Raw genomic sequence first — 21,405 nt, 5'->3', positions numbered from 1 at the left:
ACCCCCCAATCCCCCCAAACCCCCTAAATCCCCTACAATCCCCCAAACCCCCCAAACCCTCCAAACCCCCCAAACCCCCCAAATCCCCTACAACCCCCCAAACCCCCCAAACCCCCCCAATCCCCCAAACCCCCCAAACCCCCAAAACCCCCTAAATCCCCCAAACCCCCCAAACCCCCCAATCCCCCCCAAATCCCCCTAAATCCCCTACAATCCCCCAAACTCCCCAAATCCCCCAAACCCCCCAAACCCTCCAAACCCCCCAAACCCCCCAAACCCCCCAGACCCCCCAGACCCCCCAAATCCCCCAAACCCCCCAGACCCCCCAAACCCCCCAAACCCCCAAATCCCCCCTCGCCCCCAGCCCCGGGCTCACTGTGCGTGGCGGGGCCGGCGGGCACGTGCCGGCGGCTGCCGGCGTTGGCCGCGGCTCCGTCCTTGTCGCCGGCGCCGCTCTCCTGGCCCACCTCCACCACCTGCACCTGCGGCAGCGCCGTGCTCCACTTCAGCACGTACCTGGGGCCCAGGGGCACCAGGCTGCTGATTTCCAGCTGGCCCCTGCCACGGCAAGCATTCCGGGTCAAGAAAATCCCGATTTTTCCAAAATTCACCGATTTTCACCCCTTGCTCCCCCAAAAAGACACCTCTGGTTTTTCCCCGGCAGGAACCCCCAAATGTGGGGCTGCTGATTTCCAGCTGGCCTCTGCCACGGGAAGATCAGGAAAATCCCAGATTTTCCCAAATCCCTGGATTTCCTCCCCCTCACCAAAAAAAAAAAAAAATCCACCCCTTTTTTTCCCAAAAAAATATGTGGACTGCAAGCTGAGCACCCCACACCATGCAGGAACCCCGAAATGTGAGGCCACTGATTTCCAGCTGGCCTCTGCCAAGGCAAGAATTCCAGGTCAAGAAAATCCCAGATTTTCCCAAAATTCCCAGATTTTCCTCCCCCCAAAAAAAGACAAACCCTGGTTTTTCCACCCCCAAAAAAATACGTGTACTGTCCCACACCGTGCAGGAACCCCCAAATGTGGGGCTGCCGATTTCCAGCTGGGCTCTGCCTAGGCAAGAATTCCAGGTCAAGAAAATCCCTGATTTTCCCAAAACCCACGGATTTTCCCCCAGAAAAGGCGTCCCCGCAAGCCGAGCCCCCCACACCGTGCAGGAACCCCCAGAGGTGGGGCACACGACACAGCACAGCACGCCCGGCACCTACCCGGCAGGCACTGGCCTGGAGAGGGGGAAAAGGAGGGATTCAGTGGGATTTGGGGAATTTCAGTGGGATTTGGGGAATTTCAGTGGGATTTGGGGAATTTCAGTGGGATTTGGGGAAGTTTTCCCGCTTGGCGCCGTCGAATTCCGCCAACTCCGCCCCATTCCCGGACCCCACAGCACCAGGGAGGGACACGGGTTGAAGGTGGGCAGGTAAACCCCAAACTCGATGGGATTTCCCAAAAAAAACCCCAAACTGCATGGGATTCCCCTCAAAAACCCCAAACTGCATGGGAATTCTCAAAAAAAACCCCAAACTCATTGGGATTCTCACCAAAAACTCTAGACTTGATGGGATTTCCCCCAAAAATCCCAAACTGGATGAGGTTCCCCCCAAAACCTCAAACTCAATGGGGAACCTCCCCAAAAACCCCAAACTGGATGGGATTCCCCCCAGAAACCCCAAACTCCATGTGAAATCTCAAAAAAACCCCAAACTCATTGGGATTCTCACCAAAAATCCAAGACTTGATGGGATTTCCCCCAAAAATCCCAAACTGGATGAGATTCCCCCCTAAAACCTCAAACTCAATGGGATTCACCTGAAACTCTCAAATTTGATGGGGTTCCCCCCCAAAAGCCTCAAACATGATGGCAAGCCCCCCAAAAATCCCAAACTCAATGGGGAACCTCCCCAAAAACCCCAATCTGGATGGGATGACCCCCAAAAAACCCAAATTCAATGGGGAACCTCCCCCCTCAAAACCCCAAACTCAATGGGAACTCTCCCAAACACTCTAAATTCAATGGGATTCCCCCCAAAACCCCAAAATGGATGGGATTCCCCCCAAAAAACCCAAACTCAATGGGGAACCTTCCCCCCCAAAACCCCAAAAGTGATGGGAACTCTCCCAAACACCCTGAATTCAATGGGATTCCCCCCAAAACCCCAAACTCAATGGGAATTCTCCCGAACACCCCAAACTGGATGGGATTCCCCCAAAACCCCAAACTGGATGGGAATTCTCCCAAACACCCTGAGTTCAATGGGATTCCCCCCCCAAAACCCCAAACTCGATGGGATTCCCCCCAAAACCCCAAATTCAATGGGTAACTCCCCCCAAAACCCCAAACTGGACGGGATTCCCCCCAAAAAACCCCAAACTCGATGGGATCCCCTCCCCGGCACCCCAAACTCAACGGGAATTCTCCCAAACAGCCCAAACTCAATGGGATCCCCCCCAAAACCCCAAACTGGACAGGATTCCCCCCAAAAATGAGGATGAGGAGGACAAGGAGGACAAGGAGGAGGACGAGGAGGATGGGAAGGAGGAGGAGGAGGAAATCAAGGATGAGGAGGAGGAAGGCAAGGGTGATGAGGATGAGGATGAGGATGAGGATGAGGATGAGGAAGAGGAAGAGGAAGAGGAAGAGGAAGAGGAAGAGGATAAGGATGAGGAAGTGGATGAGGAAGAGGAAGAGGATGAGGATGAGGACGAGGACGAGGATGAGGAAGAGGAATAGGAAGAGGAAGAAGAAGAGGACGAGGACGAGAACAAGGACGAGGACAAGGACGAGGACGAGGACGAGGACAAGGACAAGGATGAGGATGAGGACGAGGATGAGGATGAGGAAGAGGATGAGGAAGAGGAATAGGAAGAGGAAGAAGAAGAGGATGAGGATGAGGACAAGGATGAGGACAAGGACAAGGACAAGGACGAGGACAAGGACGAGGACGAGGACAAGGACAAGGATGAGGACGAGGACGAGGACGAGGATGAGGATGAGGATGAGGATGAGGAGGTCTCCCGAGGGTCCTGGGTCAGGAGGCACCCAACACGTACTTGAAGTTGACGTTGGCGCAGACCAGGAGGTCGCTGAGCAGGAACACCTTCCTCTCCTTGGACTTGAGCAGCTGCCCGCGGTCCCCGTACACCGTCTCGGTCAGCGTCTCGCACAGCAGCAGCTGCCGCTGCCCCGAGCTCAGCAGCTGCAGGACAACCCCCAGGTGGTCACTCCAGGCTGGAGACGCCACCCCGGAGCAGCCAGGCTCACCACGGAGCCGGAGTCGCCAATTCCCAGCATCGCCAAAATATAAAGCTTCTCCAGAAGGTCCTAAGCCTCCCAAAACCTTCTCCAGAACCTCCCAAAAACTTTCTCAAGAACGTCTCCAAAGCTTCTCCACTGCTCCCCAGAACTTCTCCACAAGCTCAAAAAAACCTTCTCCAGAACCTCCTAAAACCTTCTGCAGATCCTCCCCAAAATCTTCTCCAGATCCTTCCCAAAACTTTCCCCAGATCCTCCCAATAATCATCTCCAGATCCTCCCAAAACCTTCTCCAGATCCTCCCAAAAATCATCTCCAGATTCTCCCAAAAACCTTCTCCAGATCCTCCCCAAAAAACTCCTCCAGATCCTCCCAAAAACCTTCTCCAGAACCTCCCAAAACCTTCTGCAGATCCTCCCCAAAACCTTCTCCAGAACCTCCCAGAACCTCCAGATCCTCCCCAAAACCTTCTCCAGAACCTCCCAGAACCTCCAGATCCTCCCCAAAACCTTCTCCAGATCCTCCCAAAACCTTCTCCAGATCCTCCCAAAAATCATCTCCAGATTCTCCCAAAAACCTTCTCCAGATCCTCCCAAACTTTTTTCAAAAGCTCCCAAACCTTCTCCAGGAACTCCCAAAAACCTCCAGAACTTCCCAAAACTCCAAAAGCTCCCAAACCTCCTCCAGAACATGGAGACACCCTGACATGGAGCGGGAGCTCCAAATCCAAACCCAGCAGATCCCTGGGGAGGAATTCCCAAATTCCACCTTCAAGGCTCGGATCTGCTGGGACCTAACCGGGATCCTGCTTCCCAAAAAACCCGAAGATGTGGAGAGGGACCACAAACCCCACCCAGCAGCTCCAAACCCCGCTGAGGATGGGGATGGGGTGGAGGACAAGGAAGATGAGGAGGAGGAGGAGGAGGAGGAGGAGGATGAAGAAAAGTAGAATGAAGAAAATGAGGTGGAGAACAAGGAAGAGGAGGAGGAGGGGGATGAGGAGGAGGAAGATGAGGAGGAGGAGGAGGACGAGGAGGAGGAGGAGGAGGAGAGGAAGACGAGGAGGAGAGGAGGACGAGGAGAAGGACAAGGAGGAGGAGGATGAGGAGGATGAGGAGGATGAGAAGGAGGAGGAGCAGGAGGACGAGGAGGAGGAGGAGGAGGAGGACGAGGAGGAGAAGAAGACGAGGAGGAGGACAAGGAGGAGGAGGAGGAAGACGAGGAGGAGGAGGAGGAGGAGGAGGAGGAGGACAAGGAGGTCAAGGAGGAGGATGAGGAGGATGAGGAGGAGGATGAGGAGGATGAGGAGGATGAGGAGGATGAGGACGAGGAGGAGAAGAAGACAAGGAGGAGAAGAAGACGAGGAGGAGAGGAAGACGAGGAGGAGGACAAGGAGGATGAGGAGGAAGACGAGGAGGAGGACGAGGAGGAGGAGAGGGACAAGGAGGACAAGGAGGAGGATGAGGAGGATGAGGAGGAGGAGGAGGATGAGGAGGATGAGGACGAGGAGGAGAAGAAGACGAGGAGGAGAAGAAGACGAGGAGGAGAGGAAGACAAGGAGGAGAACGAGGAGGAGGACGAGGAGGATGAAGAAAAGGAGGAAAGAAAATGAGGTGGAGGACAAGGAAGACGAGGATGAGAAGGACGAGGAGGAGGACGAGGAGGACGAGAACAAGAAGGAGGACAAGGAGGACAAGGATGATGAGGATGAAAATAAGGATGAAGAAAAGGAGAACGAGGAAGATGAGGTGAGGATGAGGATGAGGACGAGGGTGACGAGGAGCCCCCACCTTGTTGAAGCTGCTGCGGTCGCTGATGCTCTTGCTGAGCTGCTGCATCTCGGCCACCTGGTCGGCCAAGCGCTTCTGCTCGTTGAGCTTCTCGGCCAGCGTCTCCAGCTCGGTCAGCGCCAGCTGCAGGGACAGGCGGTCGGCGTGGCCGCGCGGGGTGTTCTTCAGCATGTCCTGGGACACGGAAACACCGGGCGTGGCCCTGAGGAACCGCCACGGCAACGCTCACGGAGCCTCCAACGCTGAGGGTTGGAGGATGATCCTTGGGTGGATCCAAACATCCAACCAGGGTGGTCACTCCAAAGGGTGTCCCTGTCCTGCAGCTCCCAAAAAGGTGCTTCTCCAGAACCTCCCAAAAACCTTCTCCAGAACCTCCCAAAAACTTTCTCCAGAACCTCCCAAAAACCTTCTCCAGAACCTCCCAAAAACTTTCTCCAGAACCTCCCAAAAACCTTCTCCAGAACCTCCCAGAAGGGTGCTTCTCCAGAACCTCCCAAAAACCTTCTCCAGAACCTCCCAGAAGGGTGCTTCTCCAGAACCTCCCAAAAACCTTCTCCAGAACCTCCCAAAAAACTTTCTCCAAAATCTCTGTAAACTTGCCCAAAACCTTCTCCAGAACCTCTCAAAAAACTCCTCCAAAGGCTTCCCAAAACCTCCTAAAGAACCTCCCAAAAACCTTCTCCAGAACCTCCTCAAAACTTTTCTCCAGAACCTCCCCAGTCCTTTTCCAGAGCCTCCCAAAACCTCCTCCAGAACCTCCCAAAAACCTCCTCCAAAAACTCCCCAAAACCTCCTCCAGAACTTCCCAAAACCTTCTCCAAAAGCTCTCCCAAACCTTCTCCAGAACCTCCTCAAAACCTTTCTCCAGAACCTCCCCAGTCCTTTTCCAGAGCCTCCCCAAAACCTCCTCCAGAGCCTCCCAAAAACCTTCTCCAGAAGCTCCCCAAAACCTTCTCCAGAAACTCCCAAAAACCTCCTCCAGAACCTCCTCTGGACCATCTCCAGAACTTCCCAAAAACTTCCTCTGAATGCTCCCCCAAACCTTCTTCAGAACTTCCCAAAAACTTCCTCTGAATGCTCCCCAAAACCTTCTCCAGAACCTCCCAAAACCATCCTCCAGAAGCTCCCCCAAACCTTCTCCAGAACATTCTTCAAAAGCTCCCAAAAACCTTCTCTAAAACCTCCTCCCAAAGCTCCCCAAAACCTTCTCCAGAACCTCCCAGATGTCCTCCAGAACCTCCCAGATGTCCTCCAGAACCTCCCTGATGTCCTCCAGAGCCTCTCCCCGCTCTCACCTGCAGGAGGAGGATGAACTGGGGGAACCTCTGGATGGGCTTCACCATCAGCCCGTAGAGCGTGACGCGGTCGGCGCTGGCCATCTGCCGCTTCTGCCGCGGGGGAAAGGCCACGGTGACGGGGGTTTTGGGGAAACGCCACCAAAAAACGGGAATTTTGGGAAAAGCCGAGCCCGGAGGGGCCGCGCTGACCTTGAGGAAGTCCAGGAAGGCGGGTTTGGTCAGACAGGCCTTCTTGATCAGGGACATGGCCGCCGTGAAGTTGTTGACGTAGTCGCTGTAGACGTCCAGCACCATGGACTTGGAGAACTGGGAGAGGATGGGAGAGCGGGAATGGCGTGGGGCTTCCCAAAAAATGGGGTGGGGCTTCCCAAAAATGGGGTGGGGCTTCCAAAAATCAGGTGGAGCTTCCAAAACCTGGTTGGGGCTTCCCAAAAATCGTGTGGGGCTTCCTAAAAAATGGGGTGGGGCTTCCCAAAAACTGGGTGGAGCTTCCAAAAATGAGTGTGGCTTCCAAAAATGAGTGTGGCTTCCAAAAATTGGGTGTGGCTTCCAAAAATTGGGTGGGGCTTCCCAAAACACGGGGTGGGTGAAGTGCTGGGGGTGTCCCATCACTCCAATCCTCCTCCCATCCCTGGTGGGATCCCAAGGGATGTTTGGGGTCGATTCCCGGTTTTTCTTCTGACTGAGTGAGGTCTCAAGTCCAGCACCATGGGCTTGGAGAACTGGGAGAGGACGGGAGAGCGGGAATGGCGTGGGGCTTCCCAAAAAATGGGGTGGGGCTTCCCAAAAAATGGGGTGGGGCTTCCCAAAAAATGGGGTGGGGCTTCCAAAAATCAGGTGGAGCATCCAAAACCTGGGTGTGGCTTCCAAAAATCGTGTGGGGCTTCCTAAAGAATGGGATGGGGCTTCCCAAAAAATGGGATGGGGCTTCCCAAAAAATGGGTGAAGCTTCCTAAAGAATGGGGTGGGGCTTCCCAAAAAATGGGATGGGGCTTCCCAAAAAATGGGGTGGGGCTTCCCAAAATCAGGTGGAGCTTCCAAAAAACGGGGTGGGCAAAGTCTGGGGCGCTGGGGCTGTCCTAGTTTGGGCTCCATCGCTCCACCCATCCCTGGTGGGATCCCAGGGGGATTCTGGGGCGATTCCCGATTCTCAGGTTTGGATGGGATCTCGGGGAGGTCCGGCAGTGATTCCCTGTCTCCGATCCCAGAGGGGTTTTGGGGCAAGATTCCCAATCTTTGGGGAGGTCTGGGGGCACCTCCAGGTTTTTGAGGAGATTCCAGGGGCATTTAGGGGAGATTCCAAATCTCTGATCCCAGAGGGATTTTGGGGGCCATTCCCAGTTTTTGCTGGGATCCAAGTGGGATTTGTGGCAATTCCTGTTTTTTTAATGGGATTTTTGGGGCCATTCCCAGTTTCCGCTGGGATCCCATCGGGATTTGTGGCCATTCCCAGTTTTTGCTGGGATCCCACCAGGATTTGTGGCCATTCTTGGTTTTTGCTAGGATCCCAGTGGGATTTGTGGCCATTCCCAGTTTTTGCTGGGATCCCAGTGGGATTTGTGGCCATTCCTGTTTTTTTAATGGGATTTTGGGGGCCATTCCCAGTTTTTGCTGGGATCCAAGTGGAATTTGTGGCCATTCCTGTTTTTTTAATGGGATTTTCGGGGCCATTCCCAGTTTTTGCTGGGATCCCAGTGGGATTTGTGGCCATTCCCAGTTTTTGCTGGGATCCCATCGGGATTTGTGGCCATTCCCAGTTTTTGCTGGAATCTATGCAGGATTTGGGGTCATTCCTGGTTTTTTATGAGACCCCAGGGGAGGTTTGGGGGTGATTCCCAATCTCTGATCCCAGAGGGATTTTGGGGGCTGTTCCCAGTTTTTGCTGGGACCCCAGCAAGATTTGTGGCCATTCCCAGTTTTTACTGGGATCCCAGTAGGATTTGTGGCCATTCCTGGTTTTTTATGGGATTTTGGTGGCCATTCCTGGTTTTTCTGGGATCCCAGCAAGATCTGTGGCCATTCTCAGTTTTTGTTGGGATCTCAGTGGAATTTGTGGCCATTCCCAGGTTTTGCTGGGACCCTGGTGGGATTTGTGGCAATTCCCAGTTCTTGCTGGGATCGCAGCAGCACTTGGGGGCCAGTCCCAGTTTTTCTTGGGACACCAGTGGGATTTGGGGCCACTCCTGTTCCTTTATGGGATTTCGGGGTCATTCCCACTTTTTGCCAGGCCCCCGGTGAGATTTTGGGGCCATTCCCGATTTTTGCCTGGCCCCTGGTGGGATTTTGGGGCCATTCCCACTTTTTGCCTGGCCCCTGGTGGGATTCTGGGACCATTCCTGATTTTTGCCAGGCCCCTGGTGGGATTCTGGGGCCATTCCCAGTTTTTGCCTGGCCCCTGGTGGGATTTTGGGGCTGTTCCCACTTTTTGCCAGCCTCCCAGCAGGATTGCGGGGCCGTTCCCGTTTTCCCCGCACCGAGGCCACGAAGAGGTCGCCGATCTTCTCGTTGGAATCCCACTCGGCCACGCGGGAGGCCAGGGCGATCTGGAACATGGAGTGGCACTGCAGGATCTCCCTGAGCCGGAAGAACACCACCTGGCACTTGCGGGCGCTCAGCACCTTGGGCTCCATCTCCAGCAGCGGGTCCCGGTAATCCTGCGGGAACGGCGGCGCTGGGATCCCGGGATCGGCGCCGGGATCCCGGGATCGGCGCTGGGATCCCAGGATTGGCGCCGGGATCCCGGGATCGGCGCTGGGATCCCGGGATCGGCGCCGGGATCCTGGGATCGGCGCTGGGATCCCGGGATTGGCGCTGGGATCCCGGGATCGGCGCCGGGATCCCGGGATCAGCGCTGGGATCCCGGGATCGGCGCTGGGATCCCGGGATCGGCGCCGGGATCCCGGGATCGGCGCCGGGGCAGCCCGGGCGGGCCCCACCTGCAGGATGCGCCTCAGGGAGTCCACGTAGCTGCGCTCGCTCTGCACGATGGAGCCCAGGATGTGCCGGCGGAGCACCTGCGGGCACGGGAGCCTGAGCCCGGAATCCCAAATCCCGGGATTGGGAAAGGCAGGCACAGCCCTGAGCCCGGAATCCCCATCCCGGATCCGGAAAGGCAGGCACAGCCCTGATCCCAAAATCCCCCATCCCGGGATCCAGAAATACAGGCACAGCCCTGATCCCAGAGCCCGGATTTCCAGGATTAGGGAAAGGCAGGCACAGCCCTGATCCCAAAATCCCCAATCCCGGGATCAGGGAAGTGCAGGCAGAGGTGTGATCCTACAAATCCCAATCCTGGGATCAGGGAAATGCAGGCACAGCCCTGATCCCAAAATCCCCAATCCTGGGATCAGGGAAGTGCAGGCACAGCCCTGAGCCCAAAATCCCCAATCCCAGGACTGGGAAAAGCAGGCACAGCTCTGATCCCAAAATCTCCAATCCTGGGATCCACAAAGGCAGGCACAACTCTGATCCCAAAATCCCCAATCCCAGGATTGGGAAAAGCAGGCACAGCCCTGATCCCAAAATCCCCAATCCTGGGATCAGGGAAGTGCAGGCACAGCCCTGATCCCAAAATCCCCAATCCCGGGATTGGGAAATGCAGGCACAGCCCTGATCCCCAAATCCCAAACCCCAGGAGAGGGGAGAGGCAGGCCCAGCCCGTGGGGCTCAGCCGTGATCCCCCAAGCCCAAATCCCAGGAAAAGGGAACCAGCCCAGCCCTGCGGAAGTGCTGACTCAGCCGCGCCCGTTTTGCTGACTCAGCCGTGCCGGTTTTGCTGACTCAGCCTTTCCTCCTTGCCCAATCACAGGGCCCAGGGGACACCGGGAGCCCCCAGGAAAGCACCACGATCCCAAACATGGGAAAGCCCCGATCCCAATCCCAGGAAAACCTCAATCCCAATCCCAAGAAAGCCCCGATCCCAATCCCAGGAAAGCCCCAATCCCAATCCCAGGAAAGCCCCGATCCCAATCCCAGGAAAACCCCAGTCCCAATCCCAGGAAAACCTCAATCCCAATCCCAGGAAAACCCCAATCCCAATCCCAGGAAAACCCTGATCCCAATCCCAGGAAAACCTCAATCCCAATCCCAGGGAAACCTCAATCCCAATCCCAGGAAAACCCCAGTCCCAATCCCAGGAAAACCCCAGTCCCAATCCCAGGAAAGCCTCAATCCTAATCCCAGGAAAGCCCCAATCCCAATCCCAGTAAAGCCCCGATCCCAATCCCAAGAAAGCCCCAATCCCAGGAGATCCCAGGAAAGCCTTGATCCCAGAGATCCCAAGCAGGGCCCCATCACAGGAGATCCCAGGAAAGCCCCAATATCAGGAGATCCTGGGAAAGCCCCCATCCCAAGAGATCCCAGGAAAGCCCCGATCCCAGGAAAGCCCCAATCCCTGGGGATCCCAGGAAAGCCCCAGTCCCCGAGATCCCAGGAAAGCCCCAGTTCCCAGGGATCCCAGGAAAGCCCCAGTCCCCAGAGATCCTGGGAAACCCTCGATCCTCCATGATCCCGGGAAAGCCCTGATCCCCGGGAGATCCGATCCCAGGAACGCCCTGATCCCAGGAGATCCCAGGAAAGCCCTGATCCCAGGAACGCCCCGATCCCAGGAGATCCCAGGAAAGCCCTGATCCCAGGAACGCCCTGATCCCAGGAGATCCCAGGAAAGCCCTGATCCCAGGATCCCGGGAACGCCCCGCTCCCAGGAAAGCCCCAATCCCTGGGGATCCCGGGAACACCTCGATCTTCAGGGATCCCAGGAAAGCCCCGATCCCCAGGAGATCCCAGGAACGCCCTGATCCCAGGATCCCAGGAACGCCCTGATCCCGGGAACGCCCCGATCCCAGGATCCCGGGAACGCCCTGATCCCGGGAAAGCCCCGATCCCGGGAATGCCCCGATCCCAGGAGATCCCAGGAACGCCCCGATTCCAGGAACGCCCTGATCCCAGGTTCCTGGGAATGCCCCGATCCCGGGAACGCCCCGATCCCAGGATCCCAGGAACGCCCCCATCCCAGGAACGCCCCGATCCCAGGATCCCGGGAAGGCCCCGATCCCGGGAACGCCCCGATCCCAGGATCCCGGGAAGGCCCCGATCCCAGGATCCCAGGAACGCCCCCATCCCAGGAACGCCCCGATCCCAGGATCCCAGGAACGCCCCCATCCCAGGAACGCCCCGATCCCGGGATCCCGGGAACGCCCCCATCCCAGGAACGCCCCGATCCCGGGATCCCGGGAACGCTGCCGGACCTGCTGCGGGCTCAGCCCCTGGGGCGCGGGGCCCAGCTGGGGCGGGGGGTGCCTCACGTCGGACACGGAGACCTCCAGGAAGCCGCTGTCCTCCTCCTCCGAGTCCCCTGCAGGCGGGAACACCAAAAACCCCAAACTGAGCCAAACCGAGCCAAACCGAGCCCAAACTGAGCCAAACCGAGCCAAACCGAGCCAAACCCAGCCAAACCGAGCCTGAACCGAGCCCAAACCGAGCCCGAACCGAGCCCAAACCGAGCCCAAACCGAGCCAAACGGAGCCCAAACCGAGCCAAACCGAGCCAAACTGAGCCAAACTGAGCCAAACCGAGCCCAACCGAGCCAAACTGAGCCAAACCGAGCCCAACCGAGCCAAACCGAGCCAAACCGAGCCCAAACCGAGCCAAACTGAGCCAAACCGAGCCAAACCGAGCCCGAACCGAGCCCAAACCGAGCCCAAACCGAGCCAAACCGAGCCCAAACCGAGCCAAACTGAGCCAAACCGAGCCAAACCGAGCCCGAACCGAGCCCAAACCGAGCCCAAACCAAGCCTAAACTGAGCCAAACCGAGCCAAACCGAGCCAAACCGAGCCCGGACCGAGCCCAAACCGAGCCCGAACTGAGCCCAAACCGAGCCCAAACTGAGCCAAACCGAGCCAAACCGAGCCCGAACTGAGCCCAAACCGAGCCCGAACTGAGCCCAAACCGAGCCCGAACTGAGCCCAAACTGAGCCCAAACTGAGCCGAACCGAGCCAAACCGAGCCCAACCGAGCCAAACCGAGCCAAAACTGAGCCAAACAGAGCCAAACCGAGCCAAACTGAGCCAAACCGAGCCAAACTGAGCCAAACCGAGCCAAACCGAGCCAAACCGAGCCAAACCGAGCCCAAACCGAGCCCAAACTGAGCCCAAACTGAGCCCGAACCGAGCCCAAACCGAGCCCAAACCGAGCCCGAACCGAGCCCAAACGGAGCCGAGCCCAAACCGAGCCCAAACCGAGCCCAAACCGAGCCCAAACCGAGCCCAAACCGAGCCCAAACCGAGCCCAAACCGAGCCCAAACCGAGCCCAAACCGAGCCCGAACCGAGCCCAAACCGAGCCCAAACCGAGCCAAACCGAGCCCGAACCGAGCCAAACCGAGCCCAAACCGAGCCCAAACTGAGCCCAAACTGAGCCCAAACCGAGCCCGAACCGAGCCCAAACCGAGCCCGAACCGAGCCAAACCGAGCCCGAACCGAGCCAAACCGAGCCCAAACCGAGCCCAAACTGAGCCCAAACTGAGCCCAAACCGAGCCTGAACTGAGCCCAAACCGAGCCAAACCGAGCCAAACCGAGCCCAAACCGAGCCCAAACCGAGCCTGAACTGAGCCCAAACCGAGCCAAACCGAGCCAAACCGAGCCAAACCGAGCCAAACCGAGCCCAAACCGAGCCCAAACCGAGCCCAAACCGAGCCAAACCGAGCCTGAACTGAGCCCAAACCGAGCCCAAACCGAGCCCAAACCGAGCCAAACCGAGCCTGAACTGAGCCCAAACCGAGCCCAAACCGAGCCCAAACCGAGCCAAACCGAGCCAAACCGAGCCAAACCGAGCCAAACTGAGCCCAAACTGAGCCAAACTGAGCCAAACCGAGCCAAACCGAGCCCACACTGAGCCCAAACTGAGCCAAACTGAGCCAAACCGAGCCAAACTGAGCCCAAACCGAGCCCAAACTGAGCCCAAACCGAGCCAAACCGAGCCAAACCAAGCCAAACCGAGCCCAAACCGAGCCCGAACCGAGCCCAAACCGAGCCCGAACCGAGCCCAAACCGAGCCAAACCGAGCCCAAACCGGGCCCAAACCGAGCCAAACCGAGCCAAACCGAGCCCAAACCGAGCCCGAACCGAGCCCAAACCGAGCCCAAACCGAGCCCAAACTGAGCCCGAACCGAGCCCAAACCGAGCCCAAACCGAGCCCAAACCGAGCCCGAACCGAGCCCGAACCGAGCCCAAACCGAGCCCAAACTGAGCCCGAACGGAGCCTCGGAGGCCGCAGGCGCTCCCGGTGTCCCGGTGTCCCGGTGTCCCGGTGTCCCGGTGTCCCGGTGTCCCGTGTCCACCCCGAGCGGCACCGGACACCGGGACGAGCCGGGCAGGAGCGGGCCTGGCACCGAGAGGGGACTGGAGGGTCCCCGTCCCAAAAATCTGCCAGGAAACAGCGGGAGCAGACAGCGGGATTCGGGAAAAGGATCGGGAAAGGGTCGGGAAAGGGGTCGGGAAAAGGGGAAGTGCCGGAGTGGGGACCAGGACAGCGCCAAGAGGAAGGGACAAGGAGGGTCCCCATCCCAAAAATCCACAGGGAAACAGCGGGAACGGCGCCTTGTCCTCGCTCCGAAACAACAGGAAACAGGAAAAGGAGCCGGGAAAAGGAGCCAGGAAAAAAAAGCCGGGAAAAAAGCAGCCGGGAAAAGGGGAAGTGCCGGAGTGGGGACCGGGACAACGCCATGGGGAGGAGACAGGGAGGGTCCCCATCCCAAAAATCTGCCAGGAAACAGCGGGAACAACACCTTGTCCTCGCTCTGAAACAGCGGGAAATGGGAAAAGGAGTTGGGAAAAGGGGAAGTGCCAGAGTGGGGACCGGGACAACGCCAAGAGGAAGGGACAAGGAGGATCCCCATCCCAAAAATCTGCCAGGAAACAGCGGGAACAGACAGCGGGATACAGGAAAAGGAGCCGGGAAAAGAGGTCGGGAAAAGGAGTCGGGAAAAGGGGAAGTGCCAGAGTGGGGACCGGGACAGCGCCAAGGGGAGGGGACAGGGAGGGTCCCCATCCCAAAAATCCGCAGGGAAACAGAGGGAACAGCGCCTCGTCCTGGCTCCGAGCCAGCGGGAAACGGGAAAAGGAGCCGGGAAAAGGAGCCAGAAAAAAAAGCCGGGAAAAAAGCAGCCGGAAAAAGGGGAAGTGCCGGAGTGGGGACCGGGACAACGCCATGGGGAGGAGACAGGGAGGGTCCCCATCCCAAAAATCTGCCAGGAAACAGCAGGAACAGACAGCAGGATACGGGAAAAGGAGCTGGGAAAAGGGGTCGGGAAAAGGGGTTGGGAAAAGGGGAAGTGCCGGAGTGGGGACCGGGACAGCACCAAGGGGAGGGGACAAGGAGGGTCCCCATCCCAAAAATCTGCCAGTAAACAGCGGGAACACCACCTTGTTCTCGCTCTGAAACAGCGGGAAATGGGAAAAGGAGTTGGGAAAAGGGGAAGTGCCAGAGTGGGGACTGGGACAATGCCATGGGGAGGGGACAGGGAGGATCCCCATCCCAAAAATCCGCAGGGAAACAGAGGGAACAGCGCCTCGTCCTGGCTCCGAAACGGCGGGAAACGGGAAAAGGAGCCGGGAAAAGGAGCCAGGAAAAAAAAGCCGGGAAAAAAGCAGCCGGGAAAAGGGGAAGTGCCGGAGTGGGGACCGGGACAGCGCCATGGGGAGGAGACAGGGAGAATTCCCATCCCAAAAATCTGCCAGGAAACAGCGGGAACAACACCTTGTCCTCGCTCTGAAACAGCGGGAAATGGGAAAAGGGGTTGGGAAAAGGGGAAGTGCCGGAGTGGGGACCAGGACAACGCCAAGGGGAGGGGACAAGGAGGGTCCCCATCCCAAAAATCTGCCAGGAAACAGCGGGAACAGACAGCGGGATACAGGAAAAGGAGTTGGGAAAAGGGGTCGGGAAAAGGGGTTGGGAAAAGGGGAAGTGCCGGAGTGGGGACCGGGACAGCGCCAAGGGGAGGGGACAAGGAGAATTCCCATCCCAAAAATCCGCAGGGAAACAGAGGGAACAGCGCCTCGTCCTGGCTCCGAAACAGCGGGAAACGGGAAAAGGAGGCAGGAAAAGGAGCCGGGAGCGCAGGAAAAGCGGGAAGCGCCGGAGCGGGCAGCCCTTACCCGAGGCGGAAGCGGCCGAGGAGGAGGAGGGCGAGCGAGCCAAGGAAAGCTCGGGATAAGCCAAGGGAAATTTGGGATGGGAGCGCGGCCGTCGCCTCCACATGGCCCCGGCGCCATCCCGGGGCAGAAATCCCGGGAAAGGGAAGGGCTGGGGGAGGGAAGGGGGAAGGGAAGGGAGGGGAAGGGCCGCGGGACCGTCTTCCTTCCCCAATTTCGGCTCCTCCTCCCCGGGGATGCTCTCCCGGGATTGCCGCGCCCCAAAGCCGCGCTGGCCCCGCGGGAGCGATCCCACGGGAATGGCGGGAGATTCCACGGGAATGGCGGGAGATTCCACGGGAATGGCGGGACTGATCCCATGGGAATGGCGGGACTGATCCCACGGGAATGGCGGGAATGATCCCACGGGAATGGCGGGAGATTCCACGGGAATGGCGGGAGATCCCACGGGAATGGCGGGACTGATCCCACGGGAATGGCGGGACTGATCCCATGGGAATGGCGGGACTGATCCCACGGGAATGGCGGGACTGATCCCATTGGAATGGCGGGACTGATCCCATGGGAATGGCGGGACTGATCCCATGGGAATGGCGGGAGATTCCACGGGAATGGCGGGACTGATCCCAAGGGAACGGCGGGATAGATCCCATGGGAATGGCGGGACTGATCCCATTGGAATGGCGGGACTGATCCCACGGGAATGGCAGGACTGATCCCATGGGAATGGCGGGACTGATCCCACGGGAATGGCGGGAACAATCCCACAGGAATGGCAGGACCGATCCCACGGGAATGGCGGGAGATTCCACGGGAACAGCGGGAATGGCGGGACTGATCCCACGGGAATGGCGGGACTGATCCCAAGGGAACGGCGGGACCGATCCCATGGGAATGACAGGAATGGTGGGACCAATCCTGAGGGAATGGCGGGACCGATCCCATGGGAATGGCAGGACTGATCCCATGGGAATGGTGGGACCGATCCCATGGGAATGGCAGGACCGATCCCACGGGAACGGCGGGACCGATCCCATGGGAACGGCGGGATACACTCAGCCAACCCCCCAGGAATGGCAGGAACACGCAGCCGATCCCATGGGAAGCTTCGGGAATGCTCAGGGAATGGCGTGACAAGTGCAGCCGATCCCATCCCATGGGAAGCTTCGGGAATGTCGGGAATAGACACGGCTGATCCCATTCCAAGAAAAGCTGCAGGAAAGCCAGGAACACGCAGCCACATCCCTTGGGAATGCTGGGAACATGCAGCCAAATCCCATGGGAATGCTGGGAACACACAGGGCTGATCCCATGGGAATGCTGGGAACACGCAGCCAATCCAATGCCATGGGAATGCTCTGGGAATGCTCTGGGAAAGCTCTGGGAATGCTCCGGGAAAGCTCTGGGAATGCTCCGGGAATGCTCTGGGAATGCTCTGGGAATGCTCTGGGAATGCTCTGGGAAAGCTCTGGGAAAGCTCTGGGAATGCTCTGGGGACACACGCGGCCGATCCCATGGGAATGCTGGGAACACGCAGCCAATCCCTTGGGAATGCTCTGGGAATGCTCTGGGAATGCTCTGGGAATGCTCTGGGGACACACAGCCAATCCCATGGGAAAGCTCTGGGAATGCTCTGGGAATGCTCAGGGAATGCTCTGGGAATGCTCTGGGGACACACACAGCCAATCCCATGGGAATGCTCTGGGAATCCTCTGGGAATGCTCAGGGAATGCTCTGGGAATGCTCTGGGAATGCTCTGGGAATGCTCTGGGAATGCTCTGGGGACACACACAGCCAATCCCATGGGAATGCTCTGGGAATCCTCTGGGAATGCTCAGGGAATCCTCTGGGAATGCTCTGGGAATGCTCTGGGAATGCTCTGGGAATGCTCTGGGAATGCTCAGGGAATGCTCTGGGAATGCTCTGGGGACACACACAGCCAATCCCATGGGAATGCTGGGAACACGCAGCCAATCCCTTGGGAATGCTCTGGGAATGCTCTGGGAATGCTCAGGGAAAGCTCTGGGAATGCTCAGGGAATGCTCAGGGAATGCTCTGGGAATGCTCTGGGAATGCTCTGGGAATGCTCTGGGGACACACGCGGCCGATCCCGCGGGAAGCTCCAGCTCCAGGCGCTGGGATCCAGCGGGATCGATCCTACCTCCCCTGGATCCTACCTGCCCTCGGCTGCTCCAGGGAAAGCCGGGAGCTCCGGCGGGAGCGCGGCGGCTGCTCCGCCCCGGCCGCGCTCCTCCTGCGCTCCCCGTCCCCTGCGGGACAGGGAAAGGCCGGGAATTGGGAATCCCGGGAAAAACCGCTGGGAAAGGCCCGGGAATTGGGAATTCCGGGGAAAAACCGCTGGGAAAGGCCTGGGAATTGGGAATTCTGGGGAAAAACCGCTGGGAAAAGCAATGGAATTGGGAATTCCAGGGAAAAACCGCTGGGAAAAACTCCGGAATTGGGACCCGCTGGGAAAAGCAACAGAATTGGGAATCCCGGGGAAAAACCCGCTGGGAAAAACTCCGGAATTGGGAATCCCAGGGAAAAACCCGCTGGGAAAAGCAACGGAATTGGGAATTCTGGGGAAAAACCGCTGGGAAAAGCAACGGAATTGGGACCTGCTGGGAAAAGCAACAGAATTGGGAATCCCGGGGAAAAACCCGCTGGGAAAAACTCCGGAATTGGGAATCCCAGGGAAAAACCCGCTGGGAAAAGCAACGGAATTGGGAATCCCAGGGAAACCCGCTGGGAAAAGCTCCGGAATTGGGAATTCCGGGAAACCCGCTGGGAAAAGCAACAGAATTGCGAATTCCGGGGAAAAACCGCTGGGAAAAACTCCGGAATTGGGACCCGCTGGGAAAAGCAACAGAATTGGGAATCCCGGGGAAAAACCCGCTGGGAAAAACTCCAGAATTGGGAATCCCGGGGAAAAACCCGCTGGGAAAAGCAACGGAATTGGGAATTCCGGGAAACCCGCTGGGAAAAGCAACGGAATTGGGAATTCTGGGGAAAAACCGCTGGGAAAAACTCTGGAATTGGGAATCCCGGGGAAAAACCCGCTGGGAAAAGCAACGGAATTGGGAATTCAGGGGAAAAACCGCTGGGAAAAACTCCGGAATTGGGAATTCAGGGGAAAAACTGCTGGGAAAAGCAACGGAATTGGGAATTCCGGGAAACCCGCTGGGAAAAGCCCCGGAATTGGGAATTCCGGGAAACCCGCTGGGAAAAGCAACGGAATTGCGAATTCCGGGGAAAAACCGCTGGGAAAAACTCCGGAATTGGGAATCCCGGGAAACCCGCTGGGAAAAACTCCGGAATTGGGAATTCCAGGAAACCCGCTGGGAAAAGCAACGGAATTGGGAATTCTGGGGAAAAACCCGCTGGGAAAAGCCCCAGAATTGGGAATTCCGGGGAAAACCCGCTGGGAAAAACTCCGGAATTGGGAATTATTCAGGGGAAAACCCGCTGGGAAAAATCTCGACAATTGGGAATTCCGGGGAAAACACGCTGGGAAAAAATCCGGAATTGGGAATTCCGGGGAAACATGCTGGGAAAAGCCCCGGAATTGGGAATTCCGGGAAAACACGCTGGGAAAAGCCTTTGGAATTGGGAATTCCAGGGAAAAACCGCTGGGAAAAGCTCCGGAATTGGGAATTCCAGGGAAAAACCGCTGGGAAAAGCCACAGGAATTGGGAATTCAGGGGAAAAACTGCTGGGAAAAGCTCCGGAATTGCGAATTCCGGGGAAAAACCGCTGGGAAAAACTCCGGAATTGGGAATTATTCAGGGGAAAACCCGCTGGGAAAAATCTCGAGAATTGGGAATTCCGGGGAAAACCAGCTGGGAAAAGCCCCAGAATTGGGAATTCCGGGGAAAACACGCTGGGAAAAATCTCAGGAATTGGGAATTCCGGGGAAAACACGCTGGGAAAAGCTCCGGAATTGGGAATTCCGGGGAAAAACCGCTGGGAAAAACTCCGGAATTGGGAATTCCGGGAAAACACGCTGGGAAAAACTCTGGAATTGGGAATTCCGGGGAAAAACCACTGGGAAAAGCTCCGGAATTGGGAATCCCGGGAAAACACGCTGGGAAAAACTCTGGAATTGGGAATTCCGGGAAAACCCTCTGGGAAAAACTCTGGAATTGGGAATTCCGGGGAAAAACACGCTGGGAAAAGCCACAGGAATTGTGAAGTATTCAGGGGAAAACCCGCTGGGAAAAGCTCCAGAATTGGGAATCCCGGGAAAACCTGCTGGGAAAAGCTCCGGAATTGGGAATTGAGGGGAAAAACCACTGGGAAAAATCTCGGGAATTGGGAATTGAGGGGAAAACCCTCTGGGAAAAACTCTGGAATTGGGAATTGAGGGGAAAACCGCTGGGAAAAATCTCGGGAATTGGGAATTGAGGGGAAAAACCGCTGGGAAAAATCTCGGGAATTGGGAATTCAGGGAAAGAAATCCTGAAGGGACAGAATCCTGAAGGAAAAGGGCAAGGATCGGCCGGGTGCTGCTGCTTTATCCCCGAAGGACAAAAGGAGGGAGGTGGAGCCTGCAGAGATCCCGGGAAGCTCCAGATCCATGGAATCAGGTGGGACGAGGGGAAGGAGATTCCATAGGGATGGGATCCCTGCGGTTCCAGAGGGATGGGATTCCCTGGGTTCCATAGGGATGGGATCCCTGTGGTTCCATAGGGATGGGATTCCTGTGGTTCCCCAGGGATGAGATTCCCTGGGTTCCATAGGGATGGGATCCCTGTGGTTCCAGAGGGATGGGATTCCTGGGGATGGGATCCCCGGGGTTCTCTGGGGACAGGATTCCCGGGGTTCCATAGGGATGGGATCCCTGTGGTTCCAGAGGGACAGGATTCCCAGGGTTCCATAGGGATGGGATCCCTGTGGTTCCAGAGGGACGGGATTCCCAGGGTTCCATAGGGATGGGATCCCTGTGGTTCCAGAGGGACAGGATTCCCAGGGTTCCATAGGGATGGGATCCCTGGGTTTGGAGGGACGGGATTCCTGGGGTTCTGGAGGGACAGGGTTCCCTGGGGATGGGATCCCCGGAGGTTCCATGGGAATGGGATCCCCGGAGATTCCATAGGAATGGGATTCCCTGGGGATGGGATCCTGGAGGTTCTGGAGGGACGGGATTCCCTGGGGATGGGATCCCTGGAGATTCCCTGGGGATTCCGGAGTTTCTGGATGGACAGAATTCCCTGGGGATGGGATCCCAAGGGATGGGATCATGGAAGTTCCATGGGGATGGGATTCCCCAGTGATGGGATTCCCCTGGGACGGGATCCGGGGGTTCCATGGGGATGAGATTCCCTAGGAATGGGATTCCCCGGGGACAGGATCCTGGAGATTCCCTGGGGATGGGATCCCGGGGGTTCCATGGGGCCGGGATTCCCAGGGCCAGGATTCCTGGGGCTGGGATCTGGAGGTTCCATGGGGATGGGATTCCCCAGTGATGGGATTCCCCTGGGACGGGATCCGGGAGTTCCATGGGGATGGGATTCCCGGGGCTGGGATCCCGAGGGTTCCCTGGGGATGGGATTCCTGGGGATGGGATCCAGGGGTTCCATGGGGATGGGATTCCTGGGGATGGGATCCGGGAGTTCCATGGGGATGGGATTCCCGGGGCCGGGATCCCGGGGGTTCCACAGGACCGGGATTCCCGGGATCCCGGGGGTTCCATGGGGATGGGATTCCCGGGGCTGGGATCCCAAGGGTTCCCGGGGCCGGGATCTGGGGGTTCCATGGGGATGGGATTCCCCAGTGATGGGATTTCTGGGGATGGGATCCAGGGGTTTCATGGGGCTGGGATTCCCGGGATCCCGAGGGTTCCCTGGGGCCAGGATCTGGGGGTTCCATGGGGATGGGATTCCTGGGGGTTCCATGGGGATGGGATTCCC

At 57.8% G+C, this 21,405-nt stretch overlaps 2 protein-coding genes across 8 annotated transcripts in view; both read right to left on the bottom strand.

Annotated features, from left to right (window-relative positions):
• ARHGEF10L (Rho guanine nucleotide exchange factor 10 like) overlaps nt 1-21,405 on the bottom strand; it is a 55,686-nt gene that overhangs the window by 19,847 nt on the left and 14,434 nt on the right. For 4 of the 7 annotated variants that reach the window (XM_085559000.1, XM_085559001.1, XM_085559003.1 and 1 more), the window contains 8 exons: nt 11,593-11,699; nt 9,283-9,360; nt 8,821-9,000; nt 6,536-6,652; nt 6,344-6,436; nt 5,049-5,222; nt 3,057-3,202; nt 377-558 (listed from right to left, as the gene is read on the bottom strand). In XM_085559000.1, the coding sequence (XP_085415126.1) occupies nt 377-558; nt 3,057-3,202; nt 5,049-5,222; nt 6,344-6,436; nt 6,536-6,652; nt 8,821-9,000; nt 9,283-9,360; nt 11,593-11,699 (1,077 nt within the window). Of the gene's footprint in view, nt 1-376; nt 559-3,056; nt 3,203-5,048; nt 5,223-6,343; nt 6,437-6,535; nt 6,653-8,820; nt 9,001-9,282; nt 9,361-11,592; nt 11,700-17,673; nt 17,767-21,405 lie in introns of all 7 variants that reach the window. The other 3 variants (XM_085559005.1, XM_085559006.1, XM_085559002.1) reach the window with 1 other exon arrangement.
• On the bottom strand, nt 18,942-21,120 carry LOC146765677 (uncharacterized). The gene is made up of 2 exons (XM_085559007.1): nt 19,911-21,120; nt 18,942-19,828 (listed from the first exon to the last, which is right to left on the bottom strand). Exons 1-2 carry the CDS (start codon nt 20,587-20,589, stop codon nt 19,389-19,391), a joined length of 1,119 nt encoding a protein of 372 aa, XP_085415133.1. The 5' UTR covers nt 20,590-21,120; the 3' UTR covers nt 18,942-19,388.

This window comes from Lonchura striata, chromosome 21 (genome assembly GCF_050655825.1).
Source record: "Lonchura striata isolate lonStrDom1 chromosome 21, ASM5065582v1, whole genome shotgun sequence".
Lineage (NCBI taxonomy): Eukaryota > Metazoa > Chordata > Aves > Passeriformes > Estrildidae > Lonchura > Lonchura striata.
The sequence above is the reverse complement of the archived record's forward strand: the minus strand, read 5'-3'. Positions and strand labels throughout refer to the sequence as shown.

What these genes read in the sequence shown, in the direction of transcription:
- LOC146765677 (XM_085559007.1), bottom strand. Translation starts at nt 20,589, where the DNA reads ATGGAATCTCCGGGGATCCCATTCCCATGGAACCTCCGGGGATCCCAT. An exon ending in TCCCGAGATTTTTCCCAGCG is followed by an intron (nt 19,829 to 19,910) that starts GTTTTTCCCCTC and finishes TTTTTCCCAGAG; the next exon opens with GGTTTTCCCCTCAATTCCCA.